The 18,769-nt window shown below is 52.4% G+C and overlaps 1 protein-coding gene across 5 annotated transcripts in view; it reads right to left on the bottom strand.

The window, feature by feature from the left end:
* The window catches only part of CACNA1A (calcium voltage-gated channel subunit alpha1 A), a 300,689-nt gene that overhangs the window by 20,002 nt on the left and 261,918 nt on the right, over nt 1-18,769 (bottom strand). For 3 of the 5 annotated variants that reach the window (XM_054464222.2, XM_054464219.2, XM_054464223.2), the window contains exons 32-37: nt 8,813-8,929; nt 8,413-8,478; nt 8,125-8,240; nt 5,138-5,288; nt 3,556-3,683; nt 2,176-2,272 (exon numbers count right to left, since the gene is read on the bottom strand). In XM_054464222.2, coding sequence (XP_054320197.2) covers nt 2,176-2,272; nt 3,556-3,683; nt 5,138-5,288; nt 8,125-8,240; nt 8,413-8,478; nt 8,813-8,929 — 675 coding nt within the window. Of the gene's footprint in view, nt 1-919; nt 1,017-2,175; nt 2,273-3,555; nt 3,684-5,137; nt 5,289-8,124; nt 8,241-8,412; nt 8,479-8,812; nt 8,930-18,769 lie in introns of all 5 variants that reach the window. The other 2 variants (XM_054464221.2, XM_054464220.2) reach the window with 1 other exon arrangement.

Below are 18,769 nucleotides of genomic sequence, written 5' to 3' on the forward strand. Positions count from 1 at the left end.
TAAAGGTCATCCCTGAACTTCTTGTGGATGAATGGAGGGAACAGAGCATCTGTCCTTGGGCACCAAGGGAGATTCCAGGACAGGGATCTGGAGGGGTGGCCCGGCCCAGCCGCTTGGCGGCAGGACGCTCGCTCTCTCAGCCAGCATGCACCACCCCCCGTCGGCCATGGTGCCTGCCCGCCCCAGGCCCCGCCAAGGCAGCGTGCATGGCCTGCATCAGTTTGCCACCGTCCAGGGGTCCAGCTGCGGCCGCCTGCCCACTCTGGAACAATGGAGAGGCATGTTGGGGTGTCTTGGGGGGATTAGGGACGGGGACTGGGGACGAAACTCCAGGGGAGGGAAGGCAGGGGAAGAGAGGTTCTTGGTGCTCCTTGGAAGGTCTCGAATCCCCAAGGCCCTAGGTCAGAGATCAGCTTCAGGCCTGCGTGGCAGGGGCGGGGACCTGAGGGCTCGAGGCACAAAAGATGGGACTGGGACCTCGCCTGCTTTTGGGGGCTAAAGCCCCTCTCTGCAAGGCGCCTGCCCCAGCCTGGGCATGGGGGCCGCTCTGGGTGGGCAGAAGTGGGAAGCGTGGGTTTTGACTCCCTAAGAAGCGTGTTTGTTTCCAATTTGGTACCTGGGAGACCAGGTGCAAGGGGACCTGGGCGCTCCCCTCCCCCTCCCCCCGGCGTGTCGGCCATAATGGAGTCTCAAAACACGAAGACACTCATCAGAAAGGACGGACACAGTGTGCTGCTTAGAATCAAGGGATGGTCATGATCAGTTTACTCGAGAAAAGAAAAAAAAGAATCAAAAACAAAAAAGAAGAGAAACGTTGGAAAAAGAGAGTCGGCCGGGTGTTTCTGGTCAGCACTAAAAAAAAAGAAGAAGAAAAAAAAACCCAGTGCCTGGACGTCGGTGGTCGGCAAGGGTAGTCTACCTTGTAAGCCACTCTGGCCGGACACTTCTTCCCCAGACCCAAGGGCGGAGACATGTGTCTCAGCATCTGATACATGTCCAGGTAAGGCATGCGGCCCCTGGCAGCACCGAAAATGAAAAAAACAAAAACAAAAACAAAAAAACAAAACGGGAATGGGAACAGAGAACCAAAGGAAGAGGGGTGGGGAGGAACAGAAGAAAGAAAAAAGAAATCCACACGAGCCGAAAAAATAGAGAGAGAGATGCAGAGAATGATAAAATAGATATTTCAAATCAATGGAAAAGAGGAGGAAAAAAATGGAAGAAAAGGTCATTAAAAAAAGATTACTTCACTGCTCGGGAGCAGGGAGAGAGAGAGAAAAGAGAAAAGTCAGATTCAGCGTGGGCTCTGAGCTACAGTTCTGGAGGGATGCGGAGGGGAGGGGGAATTCTCACTTTGGAAGACGTAGAGCCATGCTTTTGTTCATTGCCTTTTTTTTTTTTTTTTTTTTTTTAAGAGACAGGGTCTCTCTCTGTCGCCTGGGTTGGAGTGCAGTGGTGTGATCATAGCTCACTGCAGCCTCCACCTCCTGGGCTCAAGCAATCCTTCTGCCTCAGCCTCCCAAGTAGCTGGGACTACAGGCATGCGCCACAATGCCTGGCTAATTTTTTATAGAGAAGGGGGTTCTTGCTATGTTGTCCAGGCTGGTCTCAAACTCCTGGGCTCAAGCGATCCTCCTGCTTTGGCCTCCCAAAGTGCTGGGATTACAGGCATGAGCCACTGTGCCCGGCCGTCACTGTCATTTCTACAGTTGGGTCACGTTCTCTGGTTTGGCTGAGGCTGGTCTCTGAGGGGGCCTAGGTGGGGAGCAGGGGCCAGTGCCAGGGAGGGGAGGAGGGCTAGGGGCTTTGGGAGGTGAGGGGTGGAGGGGGAGAGAGTGGAAGTGATGGTTGGGGGAGAAATGCAAAGTTACAATCCCCCAGGGGATGTGTCTGATTTGGGGTGCCGTGGAGACCCCAGGATGGGCAGCTTCAGCTAAGAGCAAGCAAAGATGGCTGAAGGCTGAAGGGAAGGAGGAAATATGTTCCATGCTTTATCGAGTCTACATGACTGCATTCTGTTGGCTAAGAGAGTTTTCTAGTTTAATGCAAGAAAGAGAGATGGCTCTGTTTTTTTAGAGAAAGATATATATATATATATATATGAAATATATATATTGAAGAACCCCAAGCCACACTCATTCCATGGATGCTAGCAGGTTTTAGTGGAAGTCAAACCTTGCAAGCAACCCTATGAGGACATTTCTTGCCTAAGCCGAGAGGGGGAGATATTACTCGTAATAAACTGTACATATCCTTATAATGAATCCGACCGCTGAAAGGAGAAGAAAGGGGGTTAGTGCAGGCAGTGGGTTCACACGGGCTCCCTGGGCACACGGCGAGGTCATGATGCCCGAGGCAGGGGTCTCCCTGGCTTGAAGGAGTGGGAGAGACTGGGGACAAGTGAAGGTCCCCAGTACATTCCCAGACACTGGGGAGACCCAGGGGTGTAGGATTTCAGTCGAGTTCTGGACTGCAGGGCACCTCCCCTGGGGCTCTCTCTGCATCTGCCTCCTCCACAGTCTACATGGGCTACAGGGGTGGGGGGGCTTGTGGAATAGAGGCCTTGGGGACAGCATCCAACTGCTGTGACCTAAAATCAAAAGAGGAAGAGTTAGGAAACAGCCAAAGCCCAGCCCCAGACCCACGGCTCTCCCCAGCCTCTCGGTCTCATGAAGGACTTGTTTGAGGCTATGGGAATAGCCAAGACCACCTCCTACCCACCTTCCTCGTGGAGGCCTCCTCTCTGGTGCTGAGGCCAGAGGAAGATGGGACTTAGGCTGCTGAGGGCCCCCCAGTAATGCTTCTTCAGGCCTCAAGACCAGCCGGAACTAAATCCTCAGTTAGTGGCTGGTGGGCTCCAGGTATTTGGATAAAGCCTCTGAGTGTCCTTCAAGGCTTGGTGTTGGGTGGGCACTCAATACACGTGCACAAGGTGGAACCCACCCTCTGAAACCATTGCCTGTCAGTGGAGAGGGACCCCTCTGGTGTCTACCCAGATGGGAACGCCCACTCCCTTTGTGGCCACAAAGATGCAAGGGACCCTGAGGCTCTGCGTCCTCCCCTGGCCTGTATGTCCTGTCACTCCAAGATTCATGGGTCCCAGTGGGAGCTGAGTTCTGCTACTCTGATGTTGCTGCCAATCCTGTCTGCCAAGGGTAGGCCAGCCCTCCTCCCCACACTCTCAAGAGAACTGAGGCTGAGATGCTGTTGGTTTTCTCCCTGGAGCCTGGCTAATGCATCCTCACCATCTGGAGACTTCACAGTGAGAGACAGGAGAGACTTGTAGGAGGAGAGGGCTCTTCGGGACATCTCGTGGTTGACGCCCTCCCTCATTTCCCAGGAAGTCCAGGGTTGGGCAGGGTTGGTACCCTACGTGTTTAATCTGAGGTGTGCAAGGGTGATGATTCTTACATCTTCTCTCCTGACTGAACCTGTGAGACCCCCGCTAGGACCCCAGGAGCTCAGTGCTCCAGAGTCTGGGGCCTGACCTAGCCCGTGTTCCAGTTCCAGGGACAGGTGAGTATTGTGGCTGGAGGATTCAGGGTGACTTCTTACCAAGCTGCGGGGTCATACTCGGCCCAGACACGCACGTACTCATCCAGGTGGTGGGGGCCCAGGATGGAGGAGTCTCGGGTGAGGTACTCAAAGTTGTCCATGATGACAGCGACAAAGAGATTCAGCATCTGTGGGGACCCCGGGGACCAAGAGAGAGTGGGGGCAGAGACCGAGGGAATGAACGAGTGAGTGAGAAGGATACAGACGGACAGACCCAAAGACATGTACACAGAGGCCCAGATGGAGAGAGGGATAGAGAGAAGATGGGGAAAGGAAACGAGACGGAGACAGAAAGAGATTGGGGAACGGAGAGGTGATGCTCACTCACACAAGGAGGTCCAGTGAGAGAGATTAAGTGGAGACATGGGGAAGAGGAAGAGACAGACAGAGAGAGATGGAGAGAGAGAGATACAAAGAGACAAAGACTGGCCGGGCGCGGTGGATCATGCCTGTAATCCCAGCACTTTGGGAGGCCGAGGTGGGCGGATCACTTGAGGTCAGGAGTTTGAGACCAGCCTGGCCAACATGGTGAAACCCTGTCTCTACTAAAAATACAAAAATTAGCTGGGTGTGGTGGCATGTGCACCTGTAATCCCAGCTACTCGGGAGGTTGAAGCTGAAGAATCGGTTGAACCTGAGAGGTGGAGGCTGCAGTGAGCTGAGGTCTCGCCACTGCACTTTAGCCTGGGCAACAGAGTGAGACTCCATTTCAAAGAAAAAAAAAAAGAGATAGACAAAGACCAAGAATGATGGAAAGAAACAGAGTCAGTGAGAGGGAGGAGAGGGCTTCTGAAACAGGGACCAACACCAGGAGAACCACTGTGACCCCAAATCCTCCCACATCTGCCCCCAACAAGGCCAAAGTGAGATATTTCTTCCCCCGCAATTTTTTTTTTTGAGACAGGATCTCATTCTGTCGCCCCGGCTGGAGTGCAGTGGTGTGATCATGGCTCACTGCAGCCTTGACCTCCAGGGCTCAAGTGATCCTCCCACCTCAGCCTCCTGAGTAGCTGGGACTGCAGGTGCGCAGCACCACGTGTGCAGCTAATTCAATTTTTTTTTTTTTTAAAGAGATGGGTTTCGCGCCATGCTGCCCAGGCTGGTCTTGTATTCTTGGGCTCAAGTGACCCTCCCACCTCAGCCTCCCAAAGTGTTGGGATTACAGGCATCAGCCACTATGCCCAGCTGAAATATTTCATTGAGTCTCAAATGGGGGAATTCTGTCCCCCACTCCCAACCCCACCCCCACCCCCTGGGGGCATCTGGCAATGTCCAGAGACATTTTTGGTTGTCACAACAGGAGGAACGGGTGGCGTGTGCTGCTAGCATCTGGTGGGGGGAGGACAGGGATGCTGCCATACACTGCAGTGCACATCACGGCCCCACCCCAAAGAATCAGCCACCCCCAAATGTCAACAGTGCTGAGTTTGAGACGCTCAGGGTCACCTGATCCCAGGCTGGTTCAGAGAAGCCTTGGAGGGAACAAGCCTTCGACACAGCCACATTCCAGAGAAACCCACTCCCCTGAAAGGAAGCCAGGCTTAGGGAGCCTAGACGGCCCTCACGGTGTCCACAGACTCACCAGAAACGAGCAGAGGAAGATGAAGGAAACGAAGTAAAAATAAGCAAATTCATTGCCACACTCTCGAGTCAGGATGCCAGAGTTCTTATCACACGGTTTCCCGCTGAGGCAGGAAAGCATGATGTTGTGCCAAGCTTCCCCGGTGGCACTCCTGAGGACAGGGAGAAATCAGAGACTCGGACACCCAGCCCTGACTGGGTACCAACGCCTCCCCAGGAGGTGGAGCACACACGTTAAGCACTTGGACTCTGGAGCTGGCCAGGCAAGCCCCAGGTGGACCACTTCCTTTTACTGGGAGCTGAGAGAAGGGAATTCACATTCTTCGCTGCGCACTGAAGTCCACAGAGAGCTTTGAAAAAATACCAACGCCCGTGTCCCACCCCAGCAGACTTGGATTCAGTTGGTCTAGCGTGGGATTTGAGGACACTGATATGTTTTTTTCTTTTCTTTTCCTTCTCTCTCTCTTTCTTTTCTTTTCCTTTCTTTTCTTTTTCTCTCTCTTTCTTTTCCTTCTCTCTCTCTTTTCTTTTCCTTTCTTTTTTTTTCTCTCTCTCTTTTTCCTTTCTTTTTTTTCTCTCTCTCTCTTTTTTTTTTGACAGGGTCTTGCTCTGTTAGCCAGGCTGGAGTGCAGTGGCACAATCACTGCTCACTGAAGCCTCATCTTCCCAGGCTCAGGTGATCCTCCCCCATCGGCCTCCTGAGTAGCTGGGACTACAGGCACACGCCACCACTCCTGGCTAATTTTTAAACTATTTTTTGTAGAGATGGGGTTTCACTGCATTGCTCAGGCTGGTCACTGGTATGCTTTAAAAGGTCTCCTCTTGGCTGGGCACGGTGGCTCACACCTGTAATCCCAGCACTTTGGGAGGCCGAGGCAGGCAGATCACGAGGTCAGGAGATTGAGACCATCCTGGCTAACATGGTGAAACCCTATCTCTACTAAAAATACAAAAAATTTGCTCGGCGTGGTGGTGCTCGCCTGTAGTCTCAGCTACTTGGGAGGCTGAGGCAGGAGAATCGCTTCAACCCAGGAGGCGGAGGTTGCAGTGAGCTGAGATCGCACCACTGCACCCCAGCCTGCGTGACAAAGAGGGAGATTCTGTCTCAAAAAAAAAAAAAAAAAAAAAAAAAAAGCTCCCTTCAGGCCTGGTGCAGTGGCTCATGCCTGTAATCCCAGCACTTTGGGAGGCTGAGGCGGGTGGATCACCTGAGGTCAGGAGTTTGAGAACGGCCTGACCAACATGGTGAAACCCCGTCTCTACTAAAAATACAGAAATTAGCTGGGCATGGTGATGGACACCTATAATTTCAGCTACTCAGGAGGCTGAGGCAGGAGAATCGCTTGAACCCGGGAGGCAGAGGTTGTGCTGAGCCGAGATTGCACCACTGCACTCCAGCCTGGGTAACAAGACTGAAACTCTGTCTCAGAGCAAAAAAAAAAAAGAGCTCCCCTCCATGCAGGTGACAGTCATCTCATACTATATTCTCCCTAGATAACTCTGTTCTAGGTATGCTGGTCTCCTCACAGTCTTCAAACATGCCAGCCATACTCCTGCCTCAGGGCCTTTACACAGGCAGTCCCCACGGCTTGGCCAGCCCTTCCCCATATACACACTGACTCCCTCCCTTGCCAATTTCTCTCAAATGTCACACTTTCAGAGAGGCATAACCTGCCGGCCCTCTATTCTTTTTTTGTTGTTAGATTAAAAACATTATTATTATTTATTATTTTTTACTGTGGCAAAATACACACAGCATGAAGTTTATCAACTTAATCATTTTGAAGTGTACAATTCAGTAGCATTAAGTAAACTCACATTATTATGCAACTATCACCACTATCTACCTCTATAACTTTTTTTAAAAATTAAAAATATATATTTTTCTTTTTAGAGACAGAGTCTCGCTCTGTCGCCCAGACTGGAGTGCAGTGGCACAATCATAGCTTACTGTAGCCTGGAACTCCTGGGCTCGAGCAATCCTCCCGCCTCAGCCTCCCAAGTAGCTGGGACTACAGGTGTGTGGCACTATGCCCAGTTAATTAAAAACAATTTTTTTGTAGAGACGGGGTCTCACTATGCTGCCCAGGCTGGTCTCAAACTCCTGGGCTAAAGTGATCCTGCCACCTCTGCCTCCCAAAATGCTAGGATTACAGGCATGAGTCACTGCAGCCAGCCTGATTCCCCTTTATGTTTGAATTTTATATTTTTCCAGCATCCTCTATAATTTGTTTCCTGATTATTCGTCTTCCCCATGGGGAAGTTAGCTTCCAAACTGCTTAAAATGTCTCTTTTCTCTATTTCCTGTTGCATCCTCGTTTTTCAGCAGTGCATGGCATGCTGTAGGTGCTCAATAAACCTCCACTGGCAGAGCTTGCAGTGAGCTGAGATTGCGCCACTGCACTCCAGCCTGGGCAACAGAGCGAGACTCCGTTTAAAAAAAAATAACAAAAAAACCCTACACTGAACGAGTGAAGGGACTTTTGTGTGCAGCCAAGACGACGAACCAAAGAATCAAGCCTCACAGTCTGTAAGCCTGTTTTCTCATTTGTCGGAGAGGGCTGCCAACAATCCCTTCCTCACAGGGTGGTCAGGAAGATTCAGAGATAATGCCTGGAAAATGACCTTCATGACTATGTCCCAGGGCCCTCTGCTTCTGCCCTGCTAGGATTCCTGGGCCCCCAGACACCCATTTCCAGCTTCATGGGAAAAGACGGATAAGAGCACATCCGGCCACACCAACACCAGAAAAGGAGGAGGGCACGCCCCCTATCGGAAGAGAAGGAGGGCACGTCCCCTAAGGAAGAGAAGGAGAAGGGCACGCCCCCTACTGGAAAAGAAGGGTGAGGGCGCGCCCCTGCCAGAAGAGAAGGAGGAGGGCACGTCTTCCATTGGAAGAGGAGGGTACATCCTCTATGGGAACAGAAGGATGAAGGCAGGCACCCCACCCCACGGAAACAGAATTATCAGAGCAGGCCCCGTTCTCACCGGAAGAGAAGCATGAGGGCCTGGAAGAAGGTCCGGAAGTTATTGTGCTCAGTGATTTGGAACTCATCTTCATCACTGTCCTCGTCCTCCACGTCGATGCCAATGTTACCAAACACCTGCGGAATTGGAGGGTGACGACCAGGGGCTGCCATTCCTCCAGTGCCTTCTGGGAAACCCAGCTCAGCCTCCATGGCTGCTTCTGTGGACCAGGCTCCTCTGACCCACCCCTTTCTAAGGGTGGCTGCCCTCCTTGGGAGGTTCTGGGAACCTTAGAGGCATGGCACTCACCTGCATCCCAATGATGGCATAGATGAAGAAGAGCATGGCGATCAGCAGACAGACATAAGGCAGGGCCTGGTGGGAAAAAAGGCAATGAAGAGTGCTGAGGGTCCCTCAGCCGCACTGTCTTCCTCCCTTGTCCCAGTGCCCTGCCCCACTGGGTTGGGTGGCCACATGCCGCGCCAGAGTCCTGCCACGGCTGGTGGGCATCTCTGGGGGCTCTAGGATGAGGCCCTTACAGCTCTGAAGACACACCAGGGGCAGGAAGTTTGACAAGAGCCCTGGAGATAACAGATTCTCTGCACGGCTACATCACAGAGGCATTTCCAATCTGACTTCTACATTCAGCCAGAGCATGGGGGTCACCTGTCTTCTCAGCCCTGGGCCGGCAGCAGGGACGAGGACTCACCTTGAAGGACTGCACAAAGGTCCAGAGAAGAATGCGGATGGTGTAACCCTGACGGAGAAGTTTGATGAGCCGGGCAGCTCGGAAGAGGCGGAGAAAGCTCAGGTTGATGAAGTTATTCTGGGGAGATGGAGGAAGAGGGGTAACCATTCACCCACCCCAAAGGGCTCAGAGCTGTCACCACTCACAGAGGCCCCTACATGAAGCCAACCAACAGGAAAAAAGCAAGCCAGACCCCAAATAAGGAGGGAGAGAGAAAGCACTATTAATGCAATGATGCGGAGGAAAAACTCGAAAAAGGAATAATGTTGGGAGAGAGAGGGTGGGAGGGAGGAAAAGGCATCAACTCAAAAGCATAAGCCCTCCCTGCCAGCCCCACCCACAATGGGGAAAAGGAAAGAAAAAGAAAAGAGGAAAAAGGAACGGGGATGGGGAAGAAATAACAAAAGAACAAGAAAAAGAAAATATATCCGAATCATCCAATCAGGAAAAAAATCGAGATGGTTTTTGTTTCTCCCAACAACCAAATGCACTGAGACGAAAGGACACAAGCCGGTCAAGTTGCGGAATCTATCACACGTGTACGATGCACAAACACCAGGGCAGGGGTGGGGGTGGAGGTCGCCAGCACGCTCAGGCCTGGTGGACATGTGCGGGTTCCGAGGGCATGTTACGCTCCGGGCCAGAAATGCATCTGTCACGGGACTCACCGGGCACCCTGCCCTGCCCTGCCCTGCCGAGCTGCCCACCCGCTCCTGCCCGCCCTGACCTCACCCCACGGCCAAGAGGAGCAGCGGCTCGAGCCAATTGGGAGAAGCGGAAGAGCATCTTTTCTTACCCCCTTGGCGAGCGGGAATGGGGAGGACGGGAGGGAGCTGGGACTGTTCGGCTGCAGGGTGAGTCCTCGCTGCCCGCTGAGTCGGAGAAGATGCATTTGGGGCCCTTTTCCCCCCTCTCAGGGATGGCTTCTCAGCTTCTGGGGCTGGGTGGAGTAGCACGGGACCAGGCCTGCAGGAAGCAGGAAGCACTCAGCTCCCATGGGTGGGTGAGCTCAGAAATCAGCCCGGGCCCACCAAGGGGCGGGTGCTGGGGGCCGGGAGGTGGGGCCATCCCTGCCCCCAGGACCTCCCTGGGTGGCCACTGCCTCTGCTCAAAAACCCCCTGTCTAGTCACTGCCTCTGCCTCCTCCCACCCAAGCTAGAAGAACCAGGGGGCCAGAGAGTTGGAGAGTCAGGGAGGAGACCAGCTGGAGATGGTGGACATGGACTGCCAGTGTTAAGTGGCCATCGTGGGGCTTCAAGGGACCTTGGTGGGGGGGGGGTGGGAGTCTCGAAGTCACGAGTGGGCCAAATCTAGCTAATAAAACTGTTTTGTTGGGCCTGAGCAGCGTTTTTTCATTTGTCCTTGTTTTTAATTAAAAATTATTGCCATTGTTTAAAAATCAAGAGATTTTGCCCACCAATCTGGCTTTCTGGCAACCACAGGCCTGCTGCGATTGCTCCCTGGAAGCAGGCCACGTGCTCTCCAGTTTTCCAGGGTCCTCAGGTTCTAGAAATGGCACTTGCTTTCCTGGTTGACTGGTGTCTGCCTGGCCCCCAGAGGCATTTGAGTTTGAGACCCCAGCCTCAGGCAGACATGGAAACCCTCCTTCGCTGGCCAGTACCCAGCAGGGTGAAGGCAGGAGTAGAGGGTCTCTCCACACTAAGGGAAGGGGCTTAATCAGACTTGTTCTATGGGATTTGTAGGATTTGCTATAGGCCATGTAGCAAGATTTTACTTGATCTAAACTTCACCCCACAAATGGCACAGGGTGACCATACAGTCACAGCCTCCTTCCCGTTTCAAAAGTGTCCTAGTTTGGGTGACATGGGCATCCTACTTGGTGGCTTCCAGAGGGCTTTCTGGCTGCCAGATCTGTGTCTTGTGCTAGCTTTGGCCTGGGAGCTGACAGGCGAGGACTGGAGTTCAAGGAATTTCTGAGGCCTCTGGGTTTGATGGCAATGTCTAGGATGCTCTCTGGGACACATCAGTGCGTCCTTAGGCCTCTAGGATGGGGAAGGGGGCTGGGGGATCCTACCCTAACCACACTGGGCTCAATTGCTGTGAGAATGTCTCCAGTGCCTCGAACAAGCCCTACACCCAGCTTGGCTAACAGAGTCACTCTGTGCCCTGCTGCCCTGACCCCCATCCCTGCCTGGCCACCCAGCTCCACCTGGGGATGGGGCCGATGGCTCAGGTATCCCCAGCCCCCTCCCGTTCAACCCCAGAGTACAAGCCATCCCTTTCATGGGGCGGATCATAACATGTGGACTCGGCCAGGCATGCGAAGGCAGGCGGACCCTGGAAGCAGCCTCAGGAGGGGGGTTTGGAGGAGAGCAGGGGAAGCTTGCAACCATGCAAAAAAGCCAGGGATTGGGCAGGGAGATGCGTGCAGATAACATGCTTCCCTTCTTGGAGCCAAGTGGGGGAGGAGACACATGAGGGAGGTAGGGGTGGAGACGGGAAGGGTTCGGGGCAGTGGGGGAAGGGTACTAGTCTGCCCTCATCCACCCTCCATCTCTTCCTGCATCAGTACCAATTCTTTCCACTGCCCCCCAGAACTTCTGACAAGTTCCCTCTTCCTGCCTTCCACATTTCAATCCATGGCTTGGGAGGTGCAGCTTCCTCTCCTCAACACCTCCCCTGAACTTCCTGGCTAGAATGTGATGGGGGTGGGACACAGCCCCTGGAAGGCATGAGGACAGCGTCCTTGTGGTCTTTTCCAGTGCTGTGCTCAAGTGTTCCTCAAGCGCTCAGAAGGATATGGAGACCACCCACCTAATGGCTCCAGAAAAGTCCTACTACTTGTAGACCTCAGCTCCGAGCTCCAGCCCCCACAACACCTGTCTATCTGACTTATTTCAGGATGTCCTAAAGGCACCTCAAACTCGCTATGCCCACACCTATTCTATTCCCCCAACCTGGTCCTTTCCTTGCACTTGCTCACCTCTATCACCCAGTATTTTTTTTTTTTTTTTTTTTTTAAGAGAGTCTCACTCTGTTGCCCAGGCTGGAGTGCAATGGCACGACCTCGGCTCACTGCAACCTCCACCTCCCAGGTTTAAGTGATTCTCCTGTCTCGGCCTCCCAAGGATCTGGGATTACAGGTGCCTGCCATCACGCCTGGCTAATTTTTGTATTTTTTAGTAGAGATGGGGTTTCACCATGTTGGTCAGGCTGGTCTTGAACTCCTGACCTCAGGTGATCTTCCTGCCTCGGCCTCCCAGAGTGCTGGGATTAGAGGCTTGAGTCACCGTGCCCAGCCTATCTCCCAGTTTTAAGCCAGACCCGACTGCTCCTAGGCACCTCATCTCCCCAGTTCAGACCTGATCTTTCCCTGGGTCCTGCAGAGATCTGTCTGAGAGGGACAACCCTCCCACTGTTCTCTCTCCTCCACTGTCATCTCTTGCTGCAATTCCTAGTGCCCGCCTCCAGCCCAGCCTCCTGTCAAGCTGTTCCCTGCCGTGCAACCAGGGTGAGCTTATCTAGTCACACAACCAGTCATTCCTCCCCTGCTTCGTATCCTCCCAGGCCTTTCCTGGTGCTTAGGAGAAAGCCCAAATTCCACAATATAGCCCCGCTCTCCCCAGCCCCGGGTCCTGTCCCCTTCTGCCTTCTTCGGCTGTCTCCAGGCCAGCCTTTCTCTGCTGTCTTTGCATCAGCCACATTCCCTTGCTTGCAGATCCTGACCCCACACAGGCTCCGTCCCACCACAGGGCCTTTGCATGTACTGTCCTGGGCCTGGAATGCTCTGTGCATCTCTCTCTGCCTTGTTAATGCCGCTCATCCTTCAGCTTGCAGTGCAGGTATAATTTTAAGTGGAGTCAAGGGGTTATTTGACCGATGCCTGCCTCCCCCACCTGACTGTATGTGGCAAGAGGGATAGTAATGGTGTCTGCTTCTGCCCATAATTCCATCTGTGGCACCAAATAGGGGCTCACTAAATGTTTGGTGGGTGAATGCATGTGTATTGCCAGCAGGGAAGGGATGATCCCAGGGCAAAGATGCCATTGGGGTGTCCCTCTAAGGGCCTCATTGGTGGGTAGGGGAGGGGCAGAGGCAGTTGAGATTTAACAGAACAAGGGGTATGCAAGGGGCTGAGAAGTGGGGGAGGGAGAGAGATGTGTGTAGTATGTACTGGAGTGGGTAGATGTAGCAGAGAGGGCCAGTGTGTGTGTGTGCATGCATGCATGACTGTATGTGAGAGACAGAGACAGGGACAGTGAATGAAGATTAGAGGCCAGGTGTGGTGGCTCACAGCTGTAATCCCAACACTTTGGGAGGCTGAGGTGGATGCATCACTTGAGGTCAGGAGTTCGAGACCAGCCTGGCCAACATGGTGAAACCCCGTCGCTACTAAAAATACAAAGAGTGGCCTGGTGTGGTGGTACATGCCTGTAATCCCAGGTACTCAGCAGGCTGAGGCACGATAATCGCTTGACACTGGGAGGCAGAGGTTGCGGTTAGCTGAGATTGTGCCACTGCACACCAGCCTGGGTGACAGAGTGAGACTCTGTCTTAAAAAAAAAAAAAAAAGAGCGAGCGAGAGAGAATTAGAGAATGAGCGAGAAAAAGAAGAGGTCATGACTATGTGCAGTGTCTGTACGTGCAGTGACTGTGTGTTCAGTGTGTGGGTGCATAGCCTGTGTATGCAGTGTACGGATGCATAGTGACTGTGTGTGCACAGGCTGTGTGCACAGTGACTGTGTGTGTGCACAGACTGTGTGTGCAGTGACTGTGTGCACGGTGACTGTGTGTGCAGTGACTGTGTGTGTGCATAGTGACGGTGTGTGTGCAGTGACGGTGTGTGTGCAGTGACGGTGTGTGTGCATAGTGACTGTGTGTGCATAGCGACTGTGTTCAGTATGTGGGTGCATAGACTGTGTGTGCAGTGTGTGGATGCACAGCAACTGTGTGCAGACTTCGTGCACAGTGACTGTGTGTGCATCGTGACTGTGTGTGGTGTGTGTGCACAGTGACTGCAGTGACTGTGTGCATAGTGACTGTGTGTGCAGTGACTGTGTGTGTAGTGAATGTGTGTGTATAGTGACTGTGTGTGCAGTGACTGTGTGTGTAGTGAATGTGTGTGTATAGTGACTGTGTGTGTATAGTGACTGTGTGTGCAGTGACTGTGTGTGTAGTGACTGTGTGTGCAGTGACTCTGTGTGTAGTGAATGTGTGTGTATAGTGACTGTGTGTGCAGTGACTGTGTGTGTAGTGAATGTGTGTGTATAGTGACTGTGTGTGTAGTGAATGTGTGTGTATAGTGACTGTGTGTGCAGTGACTGTGTGTGTAGTGAATGTGTGTGTATAGTGACTGTGTGTGCAGTGACTGTGTAGTGAATGTGTGTGTATAGTGACTGTGTGTGCAGTGACTGTGTGTGTAGTGAATGTGTGTGTATAGTGACTGTGTGTGTAGTGAATGTGTGTGTATAGTGACTGTGTGTGCAGTGACTGTGTGTAGTGAATGTGTGTGTATAGTGACTGTGTGTGCAGTGACTGTGTGTGTAGTGAATGTGTGTGTATAGTGACTGTGTGTGCAGTGACTGTGTGTGTAGTGAATGTGTGTGTATAGTGACTGTGTGTGCAGTGACTGTGTGTGTAGTGAATGTGTGTGTATAGTGACTGTGTGTGCAGTGACTGTGTGTGTAGTGAATGTGTGTGTATAGTGACTGTGTGTGCAGTGACTGTGTGTGTAGTGAATGTGTGTGTATAGTGACTGTGTGTGCAGTGACTGTGTGTGTAGTGAATGTGTGTGTATAGTGACTGTGTGTGCAGTGACTGTGTGTGTAGTGAATGTGTGTGTATAGTGACTGTGTGTGCAGTGACTGTGTGTGTAGTGAATGTGTGTGTATAGTGACTGTGTGTGCAGTGACTGTGTGTGTAGTGAATGTGTGTGTATAGTGACTGTGTGTGCAGTGACTGTGTGTGTAGTGAATGTGTGTGTATAGTGACTGTGTGTGCAGTGACTGTGTGTGTAGTGAATGTGTGTGTATAGTGACTGTGTGTGCAGTGACTGTGTAGTGAATGTGTGTGTATAGTGACTGTGTGTGCAGTGACTGTGTGTGTAGTGAATGTGTGTGTATAGTGACTGTGTGTGCAGTGACTGTGTAGTGAATGTGTGTGTATAGTGACTGTGTGTGCAGTGACTGTGTGTGTAGTGAATGTGTGTGTATAGTGACTGTGTGTGCAGTGACTGTGTGTGTAGTGAATGTGTGTGTATAGTGACTGTGTGTGCATAGTGACTGTGTGTGCAGTGACTGTGTGTGTGCATACTGACTGCACAGTGACTGTGTGCGGAGTGACTGTGTGTGTAGTGACTGTGTGCGGAGTGACTGTGTGTGTAGTGACTGTGTGCAGTGACTGTGTGCATAGTGACTGTGTGCAGTGTGTGTGCATAGTGACTGTGTGCAGTGTGTGTGCATAGTGACTGTGTGTGCAGTGACTGTGTGTGCATAGTGACTGTGTGCAGTGTGTGTGCATAGTGACTGTGTGTGCAGCGTCTGTGTGGGGTGACTGTGTGTGTGCATAGTGACTATGTGTGCACAGTGTGTGTATAGTGACTGTGTTTGCAGTGTCTGAGGTGACTGTGTGTGCAGTGTGTGCAGTGACTGTGTGCACAGTGACTGTGTGTGCAGTGACTGTGTGTGCCGTGTGTGTGCATAGTGACTGTGTGTGCAGTGTCTGTGTGCGGTGACTGTGCAGTTTCTGTGTGTGCAGTGTCTGTGTGCGGTGACTGTGCGTGCGCAGTGACTGTGTGACTGTGTGTACACGTGCAGTTCAAGGCTCCAGGAGAGGGCCTCAGTGGGCCGGCCCCACATGAAGCTACCAGATCCAAGTCTGGCACTTCTGAGTTCCTCTGCCTGAGAGTCTGCCAGCACACTGCCTGGCCTTCAGGTCTCCTTTATCAGACTTGGAGAGTCAAGTCTCTGCTGGTCAAGGCCAAAGATCTTATGGGCTTGAGATGGAGGATTGGGGACAGCAGGATGGAGAGAGCTGGAGGGGCAAGGAGACGGTTGGCAGCTTTCCTGGGGCCTGGGGTCCATGGAGCTGAACGGGGGACAGGAGTGGTGAGAGGTGGCTGGGAGTGGATTTGCCTCTATTGTCTCTGAGTGTAGGGGATGTGTGTGCGGGATGGGGCAAGAGAGAGGTGCTGTGCTGGGAAAACCCATCCCTTTCTCTGCAAAAGACGCAAACCACCCCAAACAGAAAACCCCCATTCAGAACCCGATAAAAACAGAGAGACAGAGTCTACAGGAAGTGGGAGGCACAGGGGCTGGGGGCGGGAGGACAGACAGACAGAGGGGAGTGGAGGGTTGAGGAGAGCGTCAGGCATCCCACATTGAAGAGGCAGGGTGTGGCATGCAATGCCGATGCGAGGAGATGCGTTCACAGTTAATGTAAGGCATTTAGACTTCAGAAAGAAGTAAGACCAACCGGATTCTAGATGCAGATGTTGAAGATGAGGGGGAGCGGGCGGGCGGGGGCAGTTGGGGAGGCGTGTTCAGCATTTTTTAGGTTGATTTGTAACCAGTGCCAAAAAACCAATGGGTTTCGGTTCCCGGGCGGGGAGTGGGGGTGGTGGTGGCGGTGGGTTGGGAGATAAGTCATTGGTGTATGAACACACAGACCATGTCATGGATGAACAAATGAATTTCATAGTGCATTTTGATTGGATGAGTTTTTCAGACGGCGTTGCGCCAATATACAGTTTTAAGAGCAGGCATGAAAAGAGACAAGACAAGAAACACAGTCATTATCCATTGCACACAGGGCAAACCCACGTCACCCCGGCCACTTGGGGGCAGCAGCTGAGGCAGCACTGGTTAGTACTGCCGCATGCCCTCTGCCCCCTAAACCCCAGGGACCTGCCCTCCCAAGCATCTGGCATTTCCTGTCTCAGCCTGGCCAAGTCCTGGCCTCAGAACTAGTGGGCTTACCTGGGAGGCAGAAAGGGGCAACTGAGACCTCCTTGCCTGCCAGGACATGCCTCTCCCTACTCCAGGTTGGGAGTTAATTGTCCCAGAAGGACCCAAACACCCACCCACTATCTTTCCCTCAAATTGATTATAACTCAGGGCTGGCTAACAAAACTACACACCCATTCACAATAATAATAACAATAGCAGTAATAGTAACAACCACCATTCTCAAACTCCTGGTTTCCTGGCAGGTTCTGTGCCAAGCACTTCAAGTTTCTTTCTTTCTTTTTCTTCCTTCTTTTCTTTTCTTTTTGAGACAGAGTTTCACTCTGTCGCCCAGGCTGGAGTGCAGTGGCACAATCTTGGCTCACTACAACCTCTCGCCTCCTGAGAATCAAGTGATTCTCCTGCCTCAGCCTTCTGAGTAGCTGGGATTACAGGCACCTGCCACCATGCCCGGCTAATTTTTGTATTTTTAGTAGAGACAGGGTTTCACCATGTTGGCCAGGCTGGTCTCGAACTCCTGACCTCAAGTGATCCACCTGCCTTGGTCTCCCAAAGCGCTGAGATTAACAGGCGTGAGCCACCACGCCTGGCCTGTTGATGCTTTTACTTGTAAAAAGTTCCCGTCTCTCTCCTTAGAATGTCAGCTCAATGGGCGCAGACATTCTGTATTCTTGGTCTGTTTTGTTTGGCACCCCTCCTTCTCGCTCTGTCTCCAGCACCTATAATCACACCTGGCACACAGTAGGTGCTCAATGAATGTCTTTTGAGTGCATGCATCACTGTGAGTCTTGTGAGTGTCTGAGGTTGGTTGCAATGGTTAGCCCCACTCTGCATGAGAAGAGATAGCACAAGTTGTCCAAGGTCAAACAGCTGGTAGGGAGGGTTGGGGGCTGTTTGGCTACTGCAATAGCCCATGAACACCCCATGCCCCATCTTCCTGCCAGCCAGGAGAACAGGCTGTTGGAGCCTATCCCTACAGCTCTCTTACTGGTGATTGAAGGTTTCAACTAACTTCCTCCACCCCACCTGCCCTTCTGGGGAGCTGGACCATCCCTCCAACCTCTTGACCCAAAGGGACATTGGTTCAAGGCTGTCTTGTGTGTAGCTGGATGGCAAGATATTTTGATTGCCAGCTGGAGCTCCAGCCCTCTCTGGAAACTCAGGACAGGGGAGAATTGCCAAGTGAGGGCACCCCAGTGGAGAGAGCCCCCATGTGGGCAAGAACCCTCTAGAGGAAGGTTTCAGGGATAGGGTGAGGGGAAGGGGAAAATTCTGGCTCACTGGAGCTGAAGGCAAATAAGTGTGTATCACTTGGGTGCGGGTGCTGTGGGACACATCAAAGAATGGCCCCCTCTTTTGTGTAGTTCCCCAGCCCCTCCTGGCCTTCTAGGATGGAAGAGCAGGCAAACGGATCCTTTTCTGTAGGGGGATCTGACTGGGACACCCCAGGAGCTGTCAGTGTACTCTCAGGAGTCACCCAGGCCTGGCTTTGTGACCTTGGGAGCGTCTCTCACTTCCCCAGGCATTGAAGATCAGTTTTCTTTCTTTCTTTCTTTTTTTTTTTTTTGAGATGGAGTTTTCACTCTTGTCACCCAGGCTGGAGTGCAATGGTGTGATTGTGGCTCACTGCAACCTCCGCCTTCCGGGTTCAAGCAACTCTCCTGCCTCAGCCTCCCGAGTAGCTGGGATTACAGGCATGCACCACCACACCTGGCTAATTTTTTTGTATTGTCAGTAGAGACGGGGTTTCACCATGTTGGCCAGGCTGGTCTTGAACTCCTGGCCTCAGGTGATCCGCCGGCTTCGGCCTCCCAAAGTGCTGGGATTACAGGCGTGAGCCACCGTGCCTGGCTGAGGTCAGTTTTCCCATCTGTGAAATGAGGCAACACCCTCTTCCTCAGGCCGGACCACACCCGGATCTATTCTCCTGACTTCTCTGCCTGCTCTGAGCATCATATTCAGCTTGCTTCCAGTTTACTTTGGGCAATGGGAG

Source organism: Pongo pygmaeus, chromosome 20, assembly GCF_028885625.2.
Source record: "Pongo pygmaeus isolate AG05252 chromosome 20, NHGRI_mPonPyg2-v2.0_pri, whole genome shotgun sequence".
Lineage (NCBI taxonomy): Eukaryota > Metazoa > Chordata > Mammalia > Primates > Hominidae > Pongo > Pongo pygmaeus.